At 46.3% G+C, this 27281-nt stretch overlaps 1 protein-coding gene across 1 annotated transcript in view; it reads right to left on the reverse strand.

The window, feature by feature from the left end:
- Nucleotides 1-27281, reverse strand: part of LOC147690382 (uncharacterized) — a 2590730-nt gene that overhangs the window by 1903992 nt on the left and 659457 nt on the right. Inside the window, exons 16-17 of the mRNA XM_086936677.1 lie at nt 21399-21494; nt 1526-1621 (exon numbers count right to left, since the gene is read on the reverse strand). Coding sequence (XP_086792803.1) covers nt 1526-1621; nt 21399-21494 — 192 coding nt within the window. The remainder of the gene's footprint in view (nt 1-1525; nt 1622-21398; nt 21495-27281) is intronic.

The following is a 27281-nucleotide window of genomic DNA, read 5'->3' on the forward strand; positions in this document are numbered from 1 at the left end:
CTGGACCTCTCCGCAGCGTTTGAAATGGTCTATCATAGCACCCTTGTACAATGCCTCAGCAACGTTGGGATACAAGGAAAAGCATTGGATTGGATCATCTCCTTCCTCGCTGGAAGAACCCAGAGAGTCCGCCTCCCCCCTTTCAGATCAGAGGCCACCGAAGTCATCTGCGACGTACCACAAGGATCATCGCTCAGCCCCACCCTCTTCAACGTCTACATGAGCCCCCTCGCATCCATTGCACGCCAGCACAACCTCAACATCATCTCCTACGCTGATGACACACAGCTGATCCTCTCCCTCACCAAAGACCCAAACAACGCCAAAACCAACCTACACGAAGGGATGAAAGACGTAGCCAAGTGGATGAAGATCAGCCGCTTAAAACTGATTTCAGACAAGACGGAAGTCCTCATCCTTGGATAAACCCCCTCCGCATGGGACGCCTCATGGTGGCCACCGGCCCTGGGCAGCGCACCCTTACCAACGGACCATGCTCGTAACCTGGGATTCATTCTAGACTCCTCCCTCTCGATGACCAGACAAGTCAACGCCATCTCATCATCATGCTTTAACATCTTACGTATGCTCAAAAAGATCTTCAGATGGATCCCCACTGAAACAAGAAAGACGGTCACCCAAGCACTTGTCACCAGCCGACTGGACTACGGAAACACCCTCTACGCCGGAACCACAGCCAAATTACAGAAAAAACTCCAACGCATTCAGAACGCCTTCGCCCGACTCATCCTAGACATACCCCGCCACAATCACATCTCCGGTCACCTGAGAGACCTTCACTGGCTCCCCGCCAACAAGAGAATAACGTTCCGCCTCCTCACCCACGCACACAAAGCCCTCTACGACCTAGGACCCAAATACCTCAACACGCGCTTGACCTTTTAAACCCCCACCCGCCAACTACGATCGTCTAATCAAGCCCTCGCCACGATTCAACGCATCCGAAGAGCCACCATGGGAGGCAGATCATTCTCCTACTTAGCGGCCAAAACCTGGAATTCTCTCCCCACCCACCTCCGCCTCACACAAAACCACCTCTCCTTCAGAAAACAATTCAAAACTTGGCTATTTGATAAGTAGCGATCCACCCCCCCCCCCCCCCCCCCTCAAGCGTCTTGAGACCCTCTGGGTGAGTAGTGCGCTATACAAATTTTGACTTGACTTGACTTGACTTGATTATACATGTGCCTGCAAACAAGAATTGTCTTGAAACCGTGAGTCACAGTAAACACATGCTCTTCCAGAATATGGAACCACAGAAGTATAATTAACTATGTGCCCCTCCAGTACAATAGAACCAATGATAGATAGTCCAGTTAAACCCCAGTTGGGCGCTTGGCTTTATTCCTTCAAGAAGAAACTCTCCACTGTCTCCCTGGAGCCCGAACCCCTCCCTCTGACCTCGTCCAGCATCCTGCCTGACTGGCGATATCTGCTCACTTGCAGACATCTCCGAGCAGCTAATCGAGTTCCCTCGATCCTGGCATCTCACAGAAACACCTACCGTTGAGGAACGGCGGCAATCCCTTGTGCTCTGGAAGTCGCCTGGAATATTGGTTGCGGATCCAGGTCCGTTCTGCAGGTGTCATCACTTGGAACTCTGAAATTAAAGAAAAGAAAAGCAAAGGGAAAAAGAACAACATTAGTGCACATTTCTTGTTTTCTCGGTGACTCTGTTGATTTCAAGCTTGCAATATTCAGGAACTTGTGCATTTATTCCTGAACTGAGTAACAACACTATTGAGAGCACCAGAGACATTCCCATGAGCAAAAAAAGAGGATAGAGTGATGAAGCTGAAAGACAAAGCAAAATTCTTCTGAAGCATATGGCGTAAAATGCTCAATGAGGAGACTTAGAATCATGACTTAGGACTCAATATAAGAGTTGTGTGTCTCCTTACCACAAGAGATCATAATACGTGTTTACTGTTTTAATTACTTTGTAAGTCTGTGTCATTACTTGGAGTGTTACAAGAAATTGATTATGTTTATTGGTACAATGACTAATGTGATTTATGTTACTTTTTCCTAGTTGTTCATTAGAGCACTATAGAATGCGCATTCCCAAAAAGGGAGATTGCTGGGTGTCCCGTGTATAACAGTGAGTCAGACCAACACCCAGTGATTCAGTCATTTCCTTTTTTGTTGTTTTATCCAGACTCCGTTCACTCCTGGGACAGTGTCTGTTTGACGTAATACATTCTTTGGTTGAGTGCTGTGTTGGGAGTCAGATGGGTCCAGCATCGTCTATGCAGACAAGTTTTCCTAGTCAGCTATCAGACAGAAAACTAAGCCACTTAAAGCTTTTTTGCCCAGACGATATGGACCCAGGGGATTTGATAAATGGTCAGGATCTAGCTCAGACATTACCAGAGATTTCCAGTGAGGAAATTCCCAATATGGCAATATTAACTAGGGCCCTTGGAGAGCTGTAGAGTGTAGTTCAAGCCTTGTGCCAAGAAATTCAAACCCTCAGGGATACACTGGTGCAATATCACCCACATTATTTGTTCTGGTTAGATTCAGGATTCATTTCCAAGGATAAACAATTTGTCACTCAATCCATGCCGTTTACAATTGAATCAAGGGCAACAGAGCTGTCATGGAATGAGAGAAAAGCCTGTACTAATGACACTGTATAAACATTTACTCCCACTTCGCTGGCTCCCCTAGAGTGCTTTTTTGCAGATAGCACTAACTTTAATGCATTCTGCAGACAATGTCAACTGCAATTATTGTGTAAACTGGGGCCAATCACCTCTGATACAGACTGCATTGCATTTATCATCACCCACCTAGATGGTAACAGTGCAAATTGGACAATACCTCTCATTGAGAATACCGATCCACTGTTGCACAAATATGCTAGGTTTTAAAAATCTATGCAACGCTTATTTACAAAGCATACCTTTATTAAGGTAGGTGATAATGAGCTTTTAAACCTACGATAGGGTAAGAACTTACTTATAATACAAACTTTCGCAAATTACTTACTGAAACTCAATGGCCCAAAGAAAATAGCATATCCCTGTTTTATAGGGTCTGAAAGATTAATTGAAAGATTCTTTGGCTCACATAGTTGACCTTCCCTACAGATTGGGTGCAATTTATTGATCTAGTCGTTAGACTTGATTATCGACTTGCTGAGCACGAGAGCAACAGATCTAGAAATGAGCCAAGGCTGTTTTTGGTTCGATCTGAGTGAAAGCAGACTGATGTTAAGGTTAGGGATTCAGTAGAACCCATGCTAATTGGAAGAACAAGGGGTCATTATCTAGTAATGGAAAGGAACGATGCAGAAAATATATCTGTGCCTAAATTGTGGTAAAGCAGGACACTTTGCCTGCAATTGTATCACCAAACCAAAAAAGGCTCAGAAAAAGATGAAAGTCATCACAGAGGGCAATCAGGAAAACATGCAAGCTCAACTAGTCCTGAGGTGAACTTGTCGAGTAGGTCTAATACGCTGACCTCAGAATCATAACATAGGTAAAATTCCACAACACCTAACCATTTCAGTCACCAAGATAATTTCCCCACAACAACAAAAACAGTTGCTTATGCTCCTGGATTCAGCAGGCCCAGGCGATTTCTAGGATTTAAGTGTGGCCAGTTCCTTAAATATCCCTTGAGTAAAGAAACAAGAACCAGAAGTAGTAATGGCAGTTGATAGATCTGAATTATCATCAGAATTGATTACTTAACAAACGGTTCCCATAAACTTAATTTGTGATAATAGACAAAAAGACACCCCATCTTTCAATCTAATAGAGGTGCACACTTTCGGTGCTATCATAGGGATATCCTAGCTACAACTCTATAATCCCCTTATTGATTGGTCTTCATGCTGGGTGAATTTAGGGTCACCATACTGTAGTTACAGTTGCTATACCACAGCACAAGACCTGATTCTACCCCAAACGTGTATAGTAGTGGCACCAGAACTTTCAAACATCCTTCCAAAGGAATACTTGGGTTTTCTGGATGTATTTGATGGAAAGAAAGCCATTCAGCTACGCCCTCACAGGGACTTTGACTGTTGCATTCATTTTATTACAGGGGCTAACCTACCACTTAGTCTCATTTACCCTCAATCGGAAACTGAGACTAATTATCTAAAGCAATACCTGGACGAATTGCTAGTTTTAGGCTTCATTCGTCATGCCACTTCCCCTATTTCTTCCGCCATATTCTTTGTCCCAAAGAAGAATGGTGATTTACATGCATGCAAAGACTACAGGGCCCTCAATAAGTTACCAGTCTAGAATAGACACCTTTTACCACCAATAACTGTTCTCTTGGATCAGGTGCGAAAGTCAACAGAATACACTAGAGGGTGCTGGTTACATATTGGTTGTACCTAAAGTTTTTTTTATGGAGATAGATAGGCTATTAAATGCATGGTTATCACCAATATAGCCCATGCAAGAGTTTTACTAATGCTTATATTACCTTGGGACTGCCACTATGACAACGGAGAATGATTCCACCATGTAAATCTATGAAAGATACCCCAATGATGGATCAATATGTTTTCAGGAGTGGTGCCACTATCTACTGGGTGCAGAACATACAGTTACAGGTTAAACAGATCATAAAAATGTGAATTATTTTCTATCCCTCAAGCACTTGACACACAGACAGGTTAGAGAGCTCTTGTTTTTTAGTGAAAATTATGTTGTTCTTACGTACCATACTGGAACACATCAGGCAGATATATTATCACAATGGGGTCATGATTCACCCAAATTAGCACTTCACCCACCCCAAAATCTATTAGGTTCTGAGCAGGTGATAGGTACTTGTACTAAACAACAGTTTTTGGATAAGATAAAACAAAGGATGCAGCAGTTGAATATAGATAAATGGATCACAGAGTATGATAATCTGGTAAAAGATGGACACCCCTACCATGGTAACAACGTGTATGTAACCACTAAAAACTCAGACATAAGGTGTGAAATTGGTGCCATGATAAACCACTTGCTGGACTTTCTGGCGCTCGAAAAACTATTGCTAACTGTAAAAGATGGCTTTGGTGGCCTAAACTATCCATGGATGTGCACACTTATGTGCAAGCCTGTCCCATATGCCCAGAATATGTCGGTCCATACTCCATCATTGGGTTTATTGCACCACCCCTGGCCAGAGCCTCCATACCCCTGGCATGCCATCAGTATGGACTTTGTAACCAATTTGCCAAATTCCAATGATTTTATTACTATATGAGTAGTAGTGGGTCTGTTCTCTCCAATGGCACATTTAATCCTTAAGAGGCGATCCATACCGCCAAAGCACCTGTAGACTTATTCACCCACTACAATGTATGATTACATGGTCTCCCATCAATTTTTATTTCCAATAGAGCCCTCAATTTGTATCAAGGTTTTGGCAAAACTTATGCAAATCCTTAGATATCGATGCTCGTCTCTCGTCCACTTACCACCCACAAACAGATGATCAGGCAGAACGAGTAAATCAAGCACAAGAACAGATCCTTTCATGTCAATTAGGGTGTCAATCTTCGGAATGGGAATATGTTTGACTTCCTGTGGAGTTTTCATAAAATAAAACAGAACACTCCGCTAGTTAGGTATTTCCTTTTTACTGAACGACAGGCATCAACCCACATATATAAACAGAAAATGATGTGCGCTTTAGTAATCTCGGATCCCTCACTACAGAAATTCCAGAAGCACTTTTCTGAGATTCAACAAGCTGTATAAATACAACTCAATCAAACCAAGAGAAGTATGATAAGAAACGCAAACAAACATTGCACACCACAACCAGCTTACAAAGTTGGTGATCAAGTATAGCTGGCTAGTAATCACCTACGGCTTGAAAGAATGAATGAATGAATGAGAGGTATTTGTATAGCATGAACAGATACTCATAAATGAGTTTCCCAGAGCTACCAAGGACAAGAAAATGAGAGGATAGAGTGAAGTAAGATATTATAAGTTAAACAGGTATGTCTTTAAACAATTGCGGAAGATCGATTCAGTTTCTGTGCTTCTGAGTTGATAGGGGAATAGGTTCCACATTTTCGCAAAACATACAAAAGAGAGGTACCACCACCTCTCCTTTTAAAAGGAGGAACCTACATGAGGTGGGACTGATGGGAACATCGATTTCTGCTGAACTTGTACTAAGTGATTCTTTCGTTCAGATAGCTGGGACCGATGTTATTCAGGGCACTCTGTGCTAAGGTCAGTGCTTTAAAGATGATCCTTTTATTCACAGGGACCCAGGGCAGGTGGGTAAGGAATGGTGAAGTGTGGGTACCTTTTTGCAAAATAAAAAGGAGTCACGCTGCCACATTTTTGACCACTTGCAGTTGAAGGCCTAAATTTGCAGTTAAACCAAGGTACAAGGCATTCACGTAGCCCAGACGAGAGAAGATCATAGCTTGAACTACGGTTTTGCTGGCCTCCCATGGAAAAAGTGGGAGACATTTCTTGAGACCCTTAAGGTTCAACATACAGATTCTATCAACTGTGTGGATCTGAGTCTTAAAAGATAGTACATCATCGCAGATGACCCCTAGGTTTATAGCTGCCAGGATTGGAGAGGTCGATCCTTGGGCTAAGCACTATCACAACCTATATTAGGGTTAGGCCCTAACAGTATGATTTCTGTTTTGTTTTCTTTCAGCCAACCTAAGATTACTCTCATGCAATCTGAGAAGGGAACTTTGCAGCATTCTTAATTTGCCAGGTAACAAAATACCAGCTGGGTATAGTCGGCATATGAAACTATCATAATGCCGAATGTCTCAACCAGGGTGGCTAAAGGAGACATGTACATTATAAACAGTGTAGAAGTATGAGCAGAGCCTTGGGGTATCCTACATTTTAGAGGTTTGGCTTGGAAAGGCGAGGTTTCATCCAAATTGCTTGCTCTTGCTCAAAGAGAAATGAGGTCAGACAAAAGAGTACTGCACCTCTGACCCCACAATCAGACAGGCGTTGTAAAAGGATGTCATGGGGGCAGTGTTGAACTCTGCATGGAGCTCGAACAGAAAAAGTGTGGCATTGTGTCAGCAGTCCAAGGACATTTTTGTAGTGACGCAGTGACTTCCGGCAGCGCAGTTTTGGTGCTGTGTCGAGATCAAAAACCTGACTGAGACGGGTGCATGAGGTGATAGGATTCTAAAAACTCTGAGAGTTGTTTATGTACTATAGATTCTAGTATTTTGGTGGCTGCTCAGGAAAAAGGTATAGGTCTAACATTAGATAGAATCTTACTATCTGCTAAAGGTTTCTTTAGTAGTGGTATTAACTAGCTTGTTTCTATAAAAAAAAGGACCTGAGCCAGTTTGGATGGAGGTATTAAACACCTCTGCATAAACAGGGTCGATAACCTCTGTTGTTTATTTTATTATACGGGGCAAGGGTCAAATGGTGATCCAGGTATACATGATAGAAGAAGTCTTTTATTGCTTCTTCATTTGGAGGAATGAAAGATGTCAGTAAATTAGATCGGTTAGGTTCAGAAGGGGCCAACGGAAGGACATGGGAGGACGATGCTGTACGACCTCCATGTTTATTTGTATTTGAATAATTACAAAGTCAGGAAATGCGTAAATTACATCCATGATATTGAGGGCCTTATACTATTTAGCAAATAATGAACCTAGTCTCCTACAGACTAGAACTACCAGAGGACATGCCCTTTCTCCCAGTGTTCCATGTCTCTCTGCTCTGACCTTGTCATGCCCAAACCCAACGACTACCACAAACACCACCTCCTCCTCTAAAAATTGTTGGTCATCTAGAATTTGCAGTACAGAAAAACCTTACCTCAAAGAGATAAAATGGCTATTTATTCTACTTAATAGATTGAAAGGGTTAAGGCCCAGATGATCAATCATGGAAGCTGGCTGGGAACGTCCATGCCACTCGGTTGGTATGACTCTTTCATAAACAAAAAACCCATAAACCTTGCTCCGTGTGTCACCCTTTGTGGGGAGGAACTGTTATGAATACTAACTCTTGCATGCCAGCATGCCCCATATGTGCATCAGGTTATAGCATTAAGAGCCATGTAGTCCTACCTTCCTTTTACACAGCTTAGGCTAAATGTTGTTCCCCCTATCTTTTAGACAAACATTTTTACACGAAAACTCTATAGAGTTCAGTTGGTTCTGTGTTTTGCTAGGCATAAACTAGCATTGCCATGTGCCAGATTTCAATATTTTCCTCAGGATTGTAATGATCCACATTTGTGACTATCATTATGTTTGTACCAAGCACCATGTCTGCTCCCCGTGCTTGTAATTATCTTTGTGTTTACTTAAGGCTTGGTTCCTTAGTAAATTATTATTTGTGTCAGGTGCACATTTAGAATATCCTGTGGTCGTTGCTTATAATGGTTTCACGTGCAAGCACTGGAAAAGCTCCTGGAAAATAACAACGACAGCAACACCACCACCCTTCTGGACAACCTCGCCAATCTCGGACTCAAACAACTGGTATGGTAAACACCCCCACCCACTACGCCGGACACACGCTCGACCCAATCTTCTCCTCAAGCAAGCACGTCTCCTTCAATCATGCCACAGGACTCCACTGGACGGACCACAGCTGCGTCCACTTCAACTTCAAAAAGACCCCGACCCACCACAACCCACAACAAGTCCCCCGCAGAAACTGGAACAAAATTACCACCGACCAGCTCACCACATCGCTAAACCAAAACCCTCCCGCCAAATCATCTGACCCAAATCAAGCAGCCATCAATTTCGCACAATGGATCACCCACAGTGCTGACGAATTAGCACCCTTGAAAAACCATCACAACAAGCCAGGTAGCAAAAAAACCTCCTGGTTCAATGTCGACCTCAAGAACTCCAAAAAGAACTGCCGCACCCTCGAGAAAGCATGGCGAAAAAACCTAATCACAGACAACATGACCGCCCTCAAGGACGCCACCCGCAAACACCAACAGCTGATCCGATCCACCAAGAAATCAGCATTCAAGGATCGACTCAACAACAACACCCACAACAGCAAGGAACTCTTCAACATCGTCAAAGAGCTTACCAACCCTAGCACCGGCACCAACGACATCACTCCCTCTCAAGACCTCTGCGATTCTCTAGCCTCGTTCTTCCACAGCAAAATCGCTGACATACATAATAGCTTCGGCGACCAGTCCACCCCCCTTACCACCGAACTGAAGCCCCCCACCACCGCATTTTGCACCTGCAACCCGATCAGCACCGAAGACACCATCCGCTTGATGAACTCCATTCACTCCGGATCACCAACCGACCCATGCCCCCACCACATCTTCAACAAGGCCGACTCCATCATCGCACCCCATCTCAGAAATATCATCAACTGCTCCCTCAACTCCGCTACCTTCCTGGAAAGCTGGAAACATGCCGAACTCAGTGCCCTCCTGAAGAAACCTACAGTAGACCCCGCCGAACTTAAGAACTACCGCCCCATCTCACTCCTCCCTTTTCCTGCCAAAGTCATAGAGAAGACGGTCAACAGTCAGCTCGCCACCTTCCTCGAGTCTAAAGGCTCCCTCGACCCCTCACAGTCCGGATTCCGAGCCAAACACAGCACCGAGACCGCCCTCATCGCAGCCACAGACGACATCCTAACACTACTCGACAACGGGGAAACAGCTGCCCTCATCCTCCTGAACCTCTCCGCAGCGTTTGACACGGTCTATCATAGCACCCTTGTACAACGCCTCAGCAACGTTGGGATACAAGGAAAAGCATTGGATTGGATCATCTCCTTCCTCGCTGGAAGAACCAGAAAGTCCGCCTCCCCCCTTTCAGATCAGAGGCCACCGAAGTCATCTGCGACGTACCACAAGGATCATCGCTCAGTCCCACCCTCTTCAACGTCTACATGAGCCCCCTCGCATCCATCGCACGCCAGCACAACCTCAACATCATCTCCTACGCTGACGACACACAGCTGACCCTCTCCCTCACCAAAGACCCAAACAACGCCAAAACCAACCTACACGAAGGGATGAAAGTGTGGAATTTTGACTTGCGATCTAAACATCATCTGCGCCAGCTTGTCACCTATGTACTACATGCACGGCAGCTATTCTAGGTCACCTATGTATTACGTGCATGGCAGCCATTTTAGGTATCATGGTCTCCCTGTCCACGATCGATCGCCAGCACGTCCCTCTGACCCAGCAAGCATCCTCTGCGCACCCCGGCTCCCCCTCCCTCCTCCTCCTTACGAGCAGGACCCTTCTGCATGACCCTGTCCTTGGGAGTCACGCTAGCGCCTGACCAACACCTCCTCTCCTCCCATGAATGCCCCTCTGTTGACAAACCTCCCTCCTGCGCTGGATTGTCCACGCGGCATGAATACCACTCCATTGATGGCCCCTCACCCCGTGTCCGACTGTCCACACAGGTCCGAGGCCATTGCCTAAGCCGGGAGATATCATTTACTGCCCTATATTGTATGAGGTCGCTCTCCTTCAAAGGGCCCTCTATTGATCCAGGCCTCCCCACCCCCTGTGATATGATCAGGCGCACACATCCTAAGACTCGACGGAACACTCAGCTGCGTGATGGCCCCCCCCCCTCTTATCAGCAGGTTGAGAAACTCTATTGTGAAGGTATATGGGGGTGGGATTGACACTAGGATTGCGGGGATGTCTTTTTCTTGCCTCACAAGGATCTGATTGTATCGAAAGAAGGTCACATGCCATAAACCAGTGTATAAGAGGCCAGGCCTCCGAGAGGCTGGTAGAGCACCTCGACATGATACCTTGTTGTCTGATCTGATGTGTTCTGCTCCGTCGGAATAAACTTCTGTTTCCTGCCTTCTGGTCTCCGGCGCCTGCCTCATTGCTTGGTAAACTTGAATGGTACAAGGGCGGTTAGCGCCGGGCAAATCTTGAGAAAGGTCCTAGCCCTACCTTTTTCTACAAATTGGCGTCCCAAAGCGTGGGGCCCATCAGCGACACGTGGATCCAGTGGGAGAGGTCCCGATGACAGAGTGAACGACTGCAACGATCGGGAAGAGCTCATGTCCGATAGACCCTCGTCTGACAGCCGATCATCCGACCTTCACTAGTTCTGAACAGACCTCTCTCGAGTGATCTACGGTCCTGACTGGGAACCATCAGGAGTGCCGCGAACAACACGAAGGAGAGAGGACGATCGGGCGCTGGATCCAGAGGACAGGAAACCGTCCATGCGGTCCGGGTAAGGTCGTGTAAACACGACGAATTGAGGAAATTGTTTTTGGATAATACTAGTATTACGCTTTGTTGAAACCCTCTGGAGATTCACTGTCTGCAAACGGGGAAAAGCAAACAGGCTCTCTCTTTGCAAGCAGTGAAGGATAGGTAACGCAGACTTTTGTCCCCATTGTAATCCGTCGTACCTATCTTCCTCCCCCACTGTTTCCCGAACTATCGTTCGTGGATTATTGTCTGGAGATTCTTTGTCTGCAAACAGGGAAGAACAAGGCCTCTCTTTGCAGGTAGAGAAAGAGTGGGTAGCGATAATTTTTCGTGCCCACTTATTCTCCCCACTGGATTGTTTGATTGGCCGATTATTCGGTATTGGTTCTTTTGAGGTATTCACGGCCTCCAAACAACGTAGAATAGAAATATTCTGTCTAGTCTTTGTCCGCCGTGATAAGATAGGTAGTGCAGACTTTTGTCCCCGTTGTAATCCGTCATGCCTGTCTTCTCCCCACTGGTTGGTAGCCTGTTTAGCCCGGACCGCTTATTAGAGATGAACCATCCAGCTCCACTGGAGGGCACCCCTAATAAGGACATGTTCACTAAGTATGGACTAGTCGCTATAGCTTACACTAAACTATGGCATAAATATACGAAAAAGAACCTTGAAAGTCAGTGGCCACTGATAGGTTCCTTTGACGAAAATAAAATAAAAACATTAGAAATAGCGCTCCAGAAGAATAAGACCACGCCCACTATGCTCGACAGTATCGGCATGTGGCGCAAAGAAACGGAACAGCGAAAGAAAAGAGAAGAAGCAAAAATAGGGAAAGAATTACGAAAGGCAGCCCACCTAGCCGCAAAGCAACTAGAAGAAGAAATAAAAGAAAGAAAGGAAACTATGCAAAATCAAGAATCAGGGTCGACAGGCCAATGTCCTGTTAGGACCCCCTCTGCGCTCTACCCTGAATTGCCCTCCAAACAACGAGCGAACGACGAGCTACTACTAGGTCCCCCAACCATCTACATGCCCCCTCCATATGCCCCCTGCCGGCAAAGCTTCCACGCTCCGAGTGTGAGCGAAAGCGATCTCAGCGCTAGTGCACCAGCCCTCACGGCCTTTGCACCAGCCACATTAACAACCTCATCAGACGACCCCGAGTCTAGCAAACAATCATCGGCCAGATTAAATAGATTAAGCAAAGATGAGCGGGACGGGATCGACAAAATAGCAAAGACCTTGGTAGAACGAAGGGAGAGCGAAGAGTACACAATGAACATATATAATTCACATGCCGAAAGCCACAGACGGCATTTTATTTTGCGATTCAGCTACCACACCCTGAACGCGTATGAAGATAGGTATCAGAGCAAGGGTCCCGCTAAATTAACAACGCTGTATAGGAAAATTGATGTTGGAGATGGGACTGAACGTGAGGCGACGGAGCTCTTCATGCAAATGCTTGAGGTCTTCCGCCACCTCACAGAACAGAAACCAGAAGCCAAGGTTACGGTCCCTGACACAACCTCGGCAGAAGTAGCCAATACTATGATGCCTATCAGAGAAGCGGCTCCTTACTGGATCCCGCCACGGGGCCAGGGAACGAGCGATGATATTAATAATGAAAATGCAAAAGGGAGGGTTGTGTACAATTGGGTTTACCAACCATGGGACCGACAAGATATCCTAACCTTCAAGCAAACCCTGCCCGACTTAAGAAAGAACCCGACAGCATTTTACACCGAATTAGGCACAGCCTTGGGTTCGACAATAATGACCTTAGCAGATATTGACTTGTTCTTTGGGCTATGTCTGCCGGCTGACGTGTGGAAGCAAATCCGGAAGGCTGACCACACGGATCTGTTTGGACATACCTGGGACCAACTCGGTAAACTAGATAGACAGCGAGAACCGGGGAGCAAACCAGTGAAAGACATACTGGAACTCCCAGATAAAATAGTCCAGAAATTAAAAACACTGGTCCCGGAAAGAAAAGTAGACTGGTCGATAGTCACGGCCTGTCGACAGAAACCCCAGGAAGATGTGTCAGAATACTTTTCCCGATTCGAGACAGTGTTCTCCGACTACAGTGGCCAGGACATGACCACCGCAACCGGACAGCACCTGTTTGTGCAAAATTATGTAAAAGGACTAACTCAAGAAGTCTCCCAAAAACTACAGACAAGTGAGAGCAGTTGGGGGGCCTCCAAACCCGCAGCTATCCTTCAGATGGCTCAGTATTACGAGCACCAAAAGAATGAGAATGATAGGGCGTCCGAGAAAAAGAAGAAAGATTTGAAGGAAAGGGTAATGATAGCCCAGATACAGGGTATAGCGCTAGGACGGGAACATCAAAGGGGGAACTACCAATCAAACGCCCCCAGAGATCTACCTCCTAAGGATCACACCCCGACATCTCACACTGGACGGAGAGACATTAGCAATGACCAATGCGCCTTCTGCAAAGGGTTCGGCCATTGGAAAACTCAGTGTCCGGTTTTGCTAGAGATGAATAGAAATAGGGATTCCAGGGATGTGGCAGGTGGTCCGAGGAATAGAGTACAGGGACGAGGGAACTCCAACGACACTAATAATGACAGATCAGGAAGACTGAATACATTTGACCGTCCCCGACAGAATCAATGTCAGCTATCCGAAGGTGAAAATGCCCCCGATTTTGCATAGGACTGCCAGGGGCAAGGGAGGGATCCAGTCGAGCTCTGTGTTGACCAGCAAGGTCCTTATGTCACCGCTAAGGTCTTGGGTACAGAGTCTCCATTCTTGGTAGACACTGGGGCGACACGTAGTGTGTTATCAAAACGACTGATTCCAAGGGCACCCTTGTCTGGCTCACACATAACGTCGATAGGTTTCGATGGGACGCCCTCCACTAACCCCCTGTCCGTACCTATTACCTTTGACCTAGAAAGCAACACTGCTGACGCGACATTTCTACTCTCCTCCAACTCCCCTGACGCCATTATGGGCATTGACTTACTGAAGCATTTTCGAGCTACCATTAGGTGTTCCCCAGATGGAATACGAGTCATCCTGTACGACAACCCAGACATGCCCAGATCCCGTCCCCCACGACACATGTGCTGCATAACTGACGCTGACATGTCCTTGCTTGACACCCTGCCTCCGTACCTGTGGGCCAAAAATGACTCTGATGTGGGGCGAATGATGATTGACCCTATCCACATAACTGTACGACAGGACGCTATGCTCCCGAAACTCCCGCAATATCGGATATCCCCAGAGGGTGAGAAGGCACTGGTAGCGATCATTCAGTCTCTGGTAGATGCAGGAGTGGTTGAAGAAGTGGTTAGCAACGTCTGCAACAGCCCAATCCTACCTATTGTTAAGAAACAAGGTGAAGGAGATGAGAAAGCGTACCGCTTCATCATCGACTTACGAGAGATTAACAAAGTAGTTGTACCCCAATATCCTGTGGTCTCTGATATCACCACCATTCTGACCCTCATCCCGTCCACTGCCACCACCTTCTCTGTTATCGACCTTAAAAACGCATTTTTCTCTATCCCCATCCATCCAGACAGCCGTTATCTTTTCGGCTTCACTTTAAAATCTCGCTCGTACCGATTCTGTAGAGCTCCCCAGGGGTACACTGAAAGTCCCAGCATTTACAGCCAGGCCCTCAAAAGACAGCTGGATGCTTTCCAGCTACCAGAGGGAGTGGTGTTGATCCAATATGTCGATGATATCCTTTTGGCGGCCGACACCACCCCGCTGGCAACGACAGCCACCGTCCAACTCCTACACTTCCTTGCAGAAAATGGCCATAAAGTCTCCAAAAAGAAACTACAGTTCTGCCAGCCACAAGTAACTTACCTAGGCCATCTTCTGTCCAAGGAAGGGAGGAAACTTACCCCTGACCGAATCCAAACTATCCTAGACACCCCCATCCCAAAAACGCAAAAGCAGGTCCGCTCTTTGGTTGGCCTAACCTCTTTTTGCAGACAGTGGTTGCCTAATTACAGCCTCATTGTGAAACCATTACTTGCCCTACTGACCAAGGATGCCCCCTCCCCGTTCCCTTGGACCGCTGAGTGTCAAGCCTCCTTTAAGGAATTACGGGATGCACTCTGCTCAGCACCCGTCCTCGGAACGCCGGATTACTCCAAACCCTTCTCCCTCTTCACCCACGAAAGGGAGGGATGCGCATTGTCTGTCCTGACTCAATCGATTGGCCCTAAGCAGCGCCCTTGTGCCTACTTCTCCGCCACTCTTGATCCTGTAGCCAGAGCCTTACCTACCTGCCTTCGAGCAGTAGCTGCCGCTGCTGTCTCCATCCGTCAGAGCGAGGGAATCGTACTTTCCAACTCCCTCACTGTATTAGTGCCCCATGCAGTTGACACCCTTTTGAACCAGACAAAGACCCAACACCTGACTAGCGCACGACTGACAGGGTACGAGCTGACTCTGCTTGCACCCCACATCACACTTAAGAGATGCACGACTTTGAATCCTGCCACATTGTTACCCCTGCCTGAAAACGACCCCGACGTTCCTCCCATACACGACTGTGTGACCCTCACAGACGAACAGACTAGGAGTAGGGTTGACCTCCGAGACACTGCTTTTCCTGACCCCGATGGAGAGCTATGGGTAGACGGCTCATGCATCAAACTCCCAGATGGCACCACTTCAGCTGCCTATGCAGTGACGACAGCCCAAACAGTAGTTGAGACAGCCTGCATCACACAACGATCTGCCCAGGCAGCGGAGCTGATAGCCCTCACCCGAGCATGCATCATAGCCGCAGGGACCACCGCGAACGTGTATACGGACAGCCAGTATGCCTTCGGGGTGGTCCACCATTTTGGGCTCCTGTGGAGGGAGAGGGGATTCCTGACGTCCCACGGCACCCCAATCCTCCACGGAGATTTAGTGTCCGCTCTGATTGAGGCAGTTCTCCTCCCCAAACGATTAGCGGTGATCAAATGTCAGGCACACAAAAGAGTGACAGACTTAGTCGGACAAGGGAATGCATTAGCCGACATCACTGCACGAACCACAGCTGAGAATAGGACAGTGACACGCATATATGTGACTAGGTCACAAGCAGAAAAATGGAGTGACACAAGGGAAATGATCAGAGACATACAGTCGGCCAGCACCCTTCACGAATTGACTAAATGGGCAAGGGTGGGTTTGAAGGACGAAGAGGGTTGCTGGCGAACAAAAGATGCAAACAAATGGTTGCTGCCCGACTCATATCTGATTCCCATACTGACAATGGCTCACTCCCCCGCACACATAGGATCTGCACCCATGATCGAACTCATTTCCAAAGTCTGGCATAACGACAAAATCCCCGACTCAGCCAGACGCCTAGTTCAGCAGTGCCTCATCTGTCTGCAACACAACCCCGGGAAAGGGACTGTAGTACCCCGGGGAGGGTTCGGGACCCCCAATCACCCCTTTGAGGTCCTTCAGATGGATTACATCCAACTAGAGAGATGCCAAAACCTGAAGTATGTACTAGTCATTGTGTGTGCCTTCAGCAAATGGGTGGAAGCCTATCCAACCCGTGACAACACTGCCATGACTACTGCCAAAGTACTACTGAAGGAATTCTTCCCTCGCTATGGCCTTTGTCGGATTTTATGGAGCGACAATGGCCCCCATTTCATAGCTGAGGTTATCCAATTAATCCTAAAAGGGTTGGGGGTGAAGCAACGATTTCATGCGGTCTTCCACCCTCAATCCGCTGGTCTAGTGGAACGCCATAATGCCACCCTGAAGCTGAAACTGGCAAAAATAGTGGCCACCACTGGACTTAACTGGCCGGATGCCCTCCCACTGGCCTTGTTATCAATGCGCTCCACTCCCACCAAGCACCATTTGACCCCCTACGAGGTCGTGTTTGGGCGTCCGATGAATCTCTGGACTGCTCCCAAACCGACCTCCATTCATGACGTCCCGGACGTCCTACTATCTGATTATTTGTGCAAGTTAACTAAAACGTTGTCTGTCATCCATCAACAGGTGCAGCAGGCTATCCCCGATGCTTCCAGGGGCCCCGGCCATGACATCCAACCGGGAGATTTCGTGCTGATACGAAATTTCCAGCGAACCAAGAGTCTGGAACCTCGGTGGACGGGCCCCTGGCAAGTGCTGATCACCACCCGAACGGCGCTCCGAGTGGAGGGGAAGAGGCATTGGCTGCATGCGCATCATTGCCGAAAAGTCTCTGCAAACCTGGCCACGACAGAAAACGTCAGCACCCAAGAAGAGCTCCTGAGCAAAGACCGACCGATATTGGACTGTTATCCCGATACTGGGGCACTCGAACTTGCAAAATTCTCCGATCCCACTGTGCCGTCCAGAGAAGGGTATTTCCTGCGTCGAAAGGGGGGAGTTTCGGCTAAGTAGGCCACGGACTAAGTTAAATCTCAGAACGGTGACCTAAAAACAATCAAAGGTTGCCGGGAGAGAAGCTAAACGAAGTCTGTGGTTCTGCCCGCTACCGAGCTCCCTTGAAGGTGATGGAAGCGCCAGATAAGAAGATGATGGAAGCGCCAGATAAGAAGATGATGGAAGCAACAGGAAATACCCAGTATAGAAATCCAAAGACTGACAACTTGCACAAATCAAAGACAATCGCACTCTTCATTGTCTTCCTCTTCTGCCTCCTCCTCATGACCTCCTTCTGGATCCTGGAGGAAAGCACGCCGGCTCATGAGACATTGCTACCTACTGCACAGCCAACACCCCTGAAAGAGCATCACCTGATCTCTCTGTCGCCTCAGCTCCGAGAAAGGCGCAGGGAATTCTGGAACAATTCCTTTGTGCAACTGTTGCACCAACACAACCTTGCTGCCAATGCTACGAACTGTTGGATCTGCGGGTTGCTCCCGCATGCCACCGGACACTCTATTCCCTTCATCCCTTCACCCTTCTCAGTTCACGGCTCTTGCCTCGCCTGGCTGATCCTCATGCAAGAGAGCCACAAGGATAACGCCACCTCTGGCCGGACAGTGTCACACTTCTACTCTGGGTTCTGGCTGAACAGAACCGGAAAGACTCCTGCTGCCCTGTGTCCTGCGCTCACAGGCGCCACCTTCATCAAAAACATTCCAGCCAAAGAACGAGTCGAAGTACAGGTGCTCCACAATCCAGCCAGGACCACCTTCTCTCATCTACAAAAACAAACTACCGCAACACTGACTGTGGCTCTGTCTGTCATCAATGTCACAGGACTTGTGTGTCTCGAAGGCCATGGAACGCAGCTGGTGGGTCACAGCGCCTGCCAGACCACCAGAACATTGGACTCAGCTGACCCTCCTTCCTTTGTTGCTTCTCCAAACATGTACTTTGTGTGTGGCACCAAGGCTTACACCTGGCTCCCGAAGGGTTGGAAGGGTACCTGTTACATTGCCTTCGTTCTTCCACCCACATATGTAGCCCCTGCCAACCACCACCGGCAGAGGCGTGCAGACGACCTTGGACAAGCCGACTCCACTGGAGCACAGTTCCTGGATGCAGCAAAGGGACTTGTTCCTCTGTGGGGCCCAATGGCAAACAGCCGTGCTATCCGACACCTGACCCAGGCAGTAGAAACAACGATCAACATCACGGCTGGTATCCTCGCCAACAACACTGCGGAGCTTCAGGCGGTCCGCCTCGTGACCCTCCAAAATAGACTTGTCCTAGACGTGGTCCTAGCCGACCGAGGAGGAGCATGCCGCATCATCGGATCCAGCTGCTGCACATATGTGCCTGACAACTCGCCTTCAGTCTACAAAGCCATTGAACACCTCCACAGACTTTCCTCAGAGGTTCACCAAGAACAAGAAGGATGGTCGCTTGGGAACTGGTTTTGGGACACTTTGAAGAATTGGGGTTGGAAGTTGTTTTCCTTTGTGTTGATACCTGTTGTGATCTTATGTGGGTGTTGTTTAGGTATCCAATGTCTGCCACCCTTGTGCGGCCTTGTTTCTAACTGTATGTGCCCAAAGACTTTGGACTTCCGAAATGAGCACATGAGCCCCCTCTATGAAGTAGAAATACGTGGCCTTATGGGGATAAATTCAAACTGACAAGTTGGCGAGATATGTTAAAAGGGAGGACTGTGGAATTTTGACTTGCGATCTAAACATCATCTGCGCCAGCTTGTCACCTATGTACTACATGCACGGCAGCTATTCTAGGTCACCTATGTATTACGTGCATGGCAGCCATTTTAGGTATCATGGTCTCCCTGTCCACGATCGATCGCCAGCACGTCCCTCTGACCCAGCAAGCATCCTCTGCGCACCCCGGCTCCCCCTCCCTCCTCCTCCTTACGAGCAGGACCCTTCTGCATGACCCTGTCCTTGGGAGTCACGCTAGCGCCTGACCAACACCTCCTCTCCTCCCATGAATGCCCCTCTGTTGACAAACCTCCCTCCTGCGCTGGATTGTCCACGCGGCATGAATACCACTCCATTGATGGCCCCTCACCCCGTGTCCGACTGTCCACACAGGTCCGAGGCCATTGCCTAAGCCGGGAGATATCATTTACTGCCCTATATTGTATGAGGTCGCTCTCCTTCAAAGGGCCCTCTATTGATCCAGGCCTCCCCACCCCCTGTGATATGATCAGGCGCACACATCCTAAGACTCGACGGAACACTCAGCTGCGTGATGGCCCCCCCCCCTCTTATCAGCAGGTTGAGAAACTCTATTGTGAAGGTATATGGGGGTGGGATTGACACTAGGATTGCGGGGATGTCTTTTTCTTGCCTCACAAGGATCTGATTGTATCGAAAGAAGGTCACATGCCATAAACCAGTGTATAAGAGGCCAGGCCTCCGAGAGGCTGGTAGAGCACCTCGACATGATACCTTGTTGTCTGATCTGATGTGTTCTGCTCCGTCGGAATAAACTTCTGTTTCCTGCCTTCTGGTCTCCGGCGCCTGCCTCATTGCTTGGTAAACTTGAATGGTACAAGGGCGGTTAGCGCCGGGCAAATCTTGAGAAAGGTCCTAGCCCTACCTTTTTCTACAAAAGACGTAGCCGAGTGGATGAAGATCAGCCGCTTAAAACTGAATTCAGACAAGACGGTAGTCCTCATCCTTGGATCAACCCCCTCCGCATGGGACGCCTCATGGTGGCCACCGGCCCTGGGCAGCGCACCCTTACCAACGGACCATGCTCGTAACCTGGGATTCATTATAGACTCCTCCCTCTCGATGACCAGACAAGTCAACGCCATCTCATCATCATGCTTTAACATCTTACATATGCTCAAAAAGATCTTCAGATGGATCCCCACTGAAACAAGAAAGACGGTCACCCAAGCACTTGTCACAAGCCGACTGGACTACGGAAACACCCTCTACGCCGGAACCACAGCCAAATTACAGAAAAAACTCCAACGCATTCAGAACGCCTTCGCCCGACTCATCCTAGACATACCCCGCCACAATCACATCTCCGGTCACCTGAGAGACCTTCACTGGCTCCCCGTCAACAAGAGAATAACGTTCCGCCTCCTCACCCATGCACACAAAGCCCTCTACGACCTAGGACCCAAATACCTCAACACGCGCTTGACCTTTTAAACCCCCACCCGCCAACTACGATCGTCTAATCAAGCCCTCGTCACGATTCCACGCATCCGAAGAGCCACCATGGGAGGCAGATCATTATCCTACTTAGCGGCCAAAACCTGGAATTCTCTCCCCACCCACCTCCGCCTCACACAAAACCACCTCTCCTTCAGAAACCAACTCAAAACTTGGCTATTTGATAAGTAGCAATCCCCCCCCCCCCCCCCTCAAGCGCCTTGAGACCCTCTGGGTGAGTGGTGCGCTATACAAATTTTGACTTGACTTGACTTGACTTGATTATCCATGTGCCTGCAAACAAGAATTGTCTTGAAACTGTGAGTCACAGTAAACACATGCTCTTCCAGAATATGGAACCACAGAAGTATAATTAACTATGTGCCCCTCCAGTACAGTGGAACCAATGATAGATAGTCCAGTTAAACCCCAGTTGGGCGCTTGGCTTTATTCCTTCAAGAAGAAACTTTCCACTGTCTCCCAAGGAGCCCGAACCCCTCCCTCTGACCTCGTACAGCATCCTGCATGACTGGCGATATCTGCTCACTTGCAGACATCTCCGAGCAGCTAATCGAGTTCCCTAGATCCTGGAAGCTCACAGAAACACCTACCGTTGAGGAACGGCGGCAATCCCTTGTGCTCTGGAAGTCGCCTGGAATATTGGTTGCGGATCCAGGTCCGTTCTGCAGGTGTCATCAATTGGAACTCTGAAATTAAAGAAAAGAAAAGCAAAGGGAAAAAGAACAACATTAGTGCACTGTTCTTGTTTTCTCGGTGACTCTGTTGATTTCAAGCTTGCAATATTCAGGAACTTGTGCATTTATTCCTGAACTGAGTAACAACACTATTGAGAGCACCAGAGACATTCCCATGAGCAAAAAAAGAGGATAGAGCGATGAAGCTGAAAGACAAAGCAAAATTCTTCTGAAGCATATGGCGTAAAATGCTCAATGAGGAGACTTTGAACCATGACTTAGGACTCAATATAAGAGTTGTGTGTCTCCTTACCACAAGAGATCATAATACGTGTTTACTGTTTTAATTACTTTGTAAGTCTGTTTCATTACTTGGAGTGTTTACAAGAAATTGATTATGTTTATTGGTACAATGACTAATGTGATTTATGTTACTTTTTCCTAGTTGTTCTTTAGAGCACTATAGAATGCGCATTCCCAAAAAGGGAGATTGCTGGGTATCCCGTGTATAACAGTGAGTCAGACCAACACCCAGTGATTCAGTCATTTCCTTTTTTGTTGTTTTATCCAGACTCCGTTCACTCCTGGGACAGTGTTTGTTTGACGTAATACATTCTTTGGTTGAGTGCTGTGTTGGGAGTCAGATGGGTCCAGCATCGTCTATGCAGACAAGTTTTCCTAGTCAGCTATCAGACAGAAAACTAAGCCACTTAAAGCTTTTTTGCCCAGATGATATGGACCCAGGGAATTTGATAAATGCTCAGGATCTAGCTCAGACATTACCAGAGATTTCCAGTGAGGAAATTCCCAATATGGCAATATTAACTAGGGCCCTTGGAGAGCTATAGAGTGTAGTTCAAGCCTTGCGCCAAGAAATTCAAACCCTCAGGGATACACTGGTGCAATATTACCCACATTATTTGTTCTGGTTAGATTCAGGATTCATTTCCAAGGATAAACAATTTGTCACTCAATCCATGCCGTTTACAATTGAATCAAGGGCAACAGAGCTGTCATGGAATGAGAGAACAGCCTGTACTAATGACACTGTATATACATTTACTCCCACTTCGCTGGATCCCCTAGAGTGCTTTTTTGCAGATAGCACTAACTTTAATGCATTCTGCAGATAATGTCAACTGCAATTATTGTGTAAACTGGGGCCAATCACCTCTGATACAGACTGCATTGCATTTATCATCACCCACCTAGATGGTAACAGTGCAAATTGGGCAATACCTCTCATTGAGAAAACCGATCCACTGTTGCAAAAATATGCTAGGTTTTAAGAACCTATGCAACACTTATTTACAAAGCATACCTTTATTAAGGTAGGTGATAATGAGCTTTTAAACCTACGACAGGGTAAGAACTTACTTATAATACAACCTTTCGCAAATTACTTACTGAAACTCAATGGCCCAAAGAAAATAGCATATCCCTGTTTTATAGGGTCTGAAAGATTAATTGAAAGATTCTTTGGCTCACATAGTTGACCTTCCATACAGATTGGGTGCAATTTATTGATCTAGTCGTTAGACATGATTATCGACTTGCTGAGCACGAGAGCAACAGATCTAGAAATGAGCCAAGGCTGTTTTTGGTTCGATCTCAGTGAAAGCAGACTGATGTTAAGGTTAGGGATTCAGTAGAACCCATGCTAATTGGAAGAACAAGGGGTCATTATCTAGTAATGGAAAGGAACGATGCAGAAAATATATCTGTGCCTAAATTGTGGTAAAGCAGGACACTTTGCCTGCAATTGTATCACCAAACCAAAAAAGGCTCAGAAAAAGATGAAAGTCATCACAGAGGGCAATCAGGAAAACATGCAAGCTCAACTAGTCCTGAGGTGAACTTGTCGAGTAGGTCTAATACGCTGACCTCAGAATCATAACATAGGTAAAATTCCACAACACCTAACTATTTCAGTCACCAAGATAATTTCCCCACAACAACAAAAACAGTTGCTTATGCTCCTGGATTCAGCAGGCCCAGGCGATTTCTAGGATTTAAGTGTGGCCAGTTCCTTAAATATCCCTTGAGTAAAGAAACAAGAACCAGAAGTAGTAATGGCAGTTGATAGATCTGAATTATCATCAGAATTGATTACTTAACAAACGGTTCCCATAAACTTAATTTGTGATAATAGACAAAAAGACACCCCATCTTTCAATCTAATAGAGGTGCACACTTTCGGTGCTATCATAGGGATATCCTAGCTACAACTCTATAATCCCCTTATTGATTGGTCTTCATGCTGGGTGAATTTAAGGTCACCATACTGTAGTTACAGTTGCTATACCACAGCACAAGACCTGATTCTACCCCAAACATGTATAGTAGTGGCACCAGAGCTTTCAAACATCCTTCCAAAGGAATACTTGGGTTTTCTGGATGTATTTGATGAAAAGAAAGCCATTCAGCTACGCCCTCACAGGGACTTTGACTGTTGCATTAATTTTATTACAGGGGCTAACCTACCAAGTAGTCTCATTTACTCTCAATCGGAAACTGAGACTAATTATCTAAAGCAATACCTGGACGAATTGCTAGTTTTAGGCTTCATTCGTCATGCCACTTCCCCTATTTCTTCCGCCATATTCTTTGTCCCAAAGAAGAATGGTGATTTACATGCATGCAAAGACTACAGGGCCCTCAATAAGTTAACAGTCTAGAATAGACACCTTTTACCACCAATAACTGTTCTCTTGGATCAGGTGCGAAAGTCAACAGAATACACAAGAGGGTGCTGGTTACATATTGGTTGTACCTAAAGTTTTTTTTATGGAGGTAGATAGGCTATTAAATGCATGGTTATCACCAATATAGCCCATGCAAGAGTTTTACTAATGCTTATATTACCTTGGGACTGCCACTATGACAACGGAGAATGATTCCACCATGTAAATCTATGAAAGATACCCCAATGCTGGATCAATATGTTTTCAGGAGTGGTGCCACTATCTACTGGGTGCAGAACATACAGTTACAGGTTAAACAGATCATAAAAATGTGAATTAGTTTCTATCCCTCAAGCACTTGACACACAGACAGGTTAGAGAGCTCTTGTTTTTTAGTGAAAATTATGTTGTTCTTACGTACCATACTGGAACACATCAGGCAGATATATTATCACAATGGGGTAATGATTCACCCAAATTAGCACTTCACCCACCCCAAAATCTATTAGGTTCTGAGCAGGTGATAGGTACTTGTACTAAACAGCAGTTTTTGGATAAGATAAAACAAAGGATGCAGCAGTTGAATATAGATAAATGGATCACAGAGTATGATAATCTGGTAAAAGATGGACACCCCTACCATGGTAACAACGTGTATGTAACCACTGAAAAACTCAGACATAAGGTGTGAAATTGGTGCCATGATAAACCACTTGCTGGCATTCGAAAAACTATTGCTAACTGTAAAAGATGGCTTTGGTGGCCTAAACTATCCATGGATGTGCACACTTATGTGCAAGCCTGTCCCATATGCCCAGAATATGTCGGTCCATACTCCATCATTGGGTTTATTGCACCACCCCTGGCCAGGGCCTCCATACCCCTGGCATGCCATCAGTATGGACTTTGTAACCAATTTGCCAAATTCCAATGGTTTTATTACTATATGAGTAGTAGTGGGTCTGTTCTCTACAATGGCACCATTTAATCCTTAAGATGCGATCCATACCGTCAAAGCACCTGTAGACTTATTCACCCACTACAATGTATGATTACATGGTCTCCCATCAACTTTTATTTCCAATAGAGCCCTCAATTTGTATCAAGGTTTTGGCAAAACTTATGCAAATCCTTAGATATCGATGCTCGTCTCTCGTCCACTTACCACCCACAAACAGATGATCAGGCAGAACGAGTAAATCAAGCACAAGAACAGATCCTTTCATGTCAATTAGGGTGTGAATCTTCAGAATGGGAATATGTTTGACTTCCTGTGGAGTTTTCATAAAATAAAACAGAACACTCCGCTAGTTAGGTATTTCCTTTTTACTGAACGACAGGCATCAACCCACATATATAAACAGAAAATTATGTGCGCTTTAGTAATCTCAGATCCCTCACTACAGAAATTCCAGAAGCACTTTTCTGAGATTCAACAAGCTGTATAAATACAACTCAATCAAACCAAGAGAAGAATGATAAGAAACGCAAACAAACATTGCACACCACAACCAGCTTACAAAGTTGGTGATCAAGTATAGCTGGCTAGTAATCACCTACGGCTTGAAAGAATGAATGAATGAATGAGAGGTATTTGTATAGCATGAACAGATACTCATAAATGAGTTTCCCAGCGCTACCAAGGACAAGATAATAAGAGGATAGAGTGAAGTAAGATATTATAAGTTAAACGGGTATGTTTGTAAACAATTGCTGAAGATGGAATCAGTTTCTGTGCTTCGGAGTTGATAGGGGAATAGGTTCCACATTTTCGCAAAGCATACAAAAGAGAGGTACCACCACGTTTCCTTTTAAAAGGAGGAACCTACATGAGGTGGGACTGATGGGAACATCGATCTCTGCTGAACTGGTACTAAGTGATTCTTTCGTTCAGATAGCTGGAACCGATGTTATTCAGGGCACTCTGTGCTAAGGTCAGTGCTTTAAAGATGATCCTTTTATTCACAGGGACCCAGGGCAGGTGGGTAAGGAATGGTGAAGTGTGGGTACCTTTTTGCAAAATAAAAAGGAGTCACGCTGCCATATTTTTGACCACTTGCAGTTGAAGGCCTAAATTTGCAGTTAAACCAAGGTACAAGGCATTCACGTAGCCCAGACGAGAGAAGATCATAGCTTGAACTACGGTTTTGCGGGCCTCCCATGGAAAAAGTGGGAGAAATTTCTTGAGACCCTTAAGGTTCAACATACAGATTCTATCAACTGTGTGGATCTGAGTCTTAAAAGATAGGACATTATCGCAGATGACCCCCAGGTTTATAGATGCCAGGATTGGGGAGGTACATCCTTGTGCTAAGCACTATCACAACCTATATTAGGGTTAGGCCCTAACAGTATGATTTCTGTTTTGTTTTCTTTCAGCCAACCTAAGATTACTCTCATGCAATCTGAGAAGGGAACTTTGCAGCATTCTTAATTTGCCAGGTAACAAAATACCAGCTGGGTATAGTCGGCATATGAAACTATCATAATGCCGAATGTCTCAACCAGGGTGGCTAAAGGAGACATGTACATTATAAACAGTGTAGAAGTATGAGCAGAGCCTTGGGGTATCCTACATTTTAGAGGTTTGGCTTGGAAAGGCGAGGTTTCATCCAAATTGCTTGCTCTTGCTCAAAGAGAAATGTGGTCAGACAAAAGAGTACTGCACCTCTGACCCCACAATCAGACAGGCGTTGTAAAAGGATGTCATGGGGGCAGTGTTGAACTCTGCATGGAGCTCGAACAGAAAAAGTGTGGCATTGTGTCAGCAGTCCAAGGACATTTTTGTAGTGACGCAGTGACTTCCGGCAGCGCAGTTTTGGTGCTGTGTCGAGATCAAAAACCTGACTGAGACGGGTGCATGAGGTGATAGGATTCTAAAAACTCTGAGAGTTGTTTATGTACTATAGATTCTAGTATTTTGGTGGCTGCTCAGGAAAAAGATATAGGTCTAACATTAGATAGAATCTTACTATCTAGCTAAAGGGTTCTTTAGTAGTGGGATTACACTAGCTTGTTTCTATAAAAAAAGGACCTGAGCCAGTTTGGATGGAGGTATTAAACACCTCTGCATAAACAGGGTCGATAACCTCTGTTGTTTATTTTATTATACGGG

The sequence above is a fragment of the Lissotriton vulgaris genome, chromosome 9, assembly GCF_964263255.1.
Source record: "Lissotriton vulgaris chromosome 9, aLisVul1.2, whole genome shotgun sequence".
In the NCBI taxonomy this organism is placed as follows: Eukaryota; Metazoa; Chordata; class Amphibia; order Caudata; family Salamandridae; genus Lissotriton; species Lissotriton vulgaris.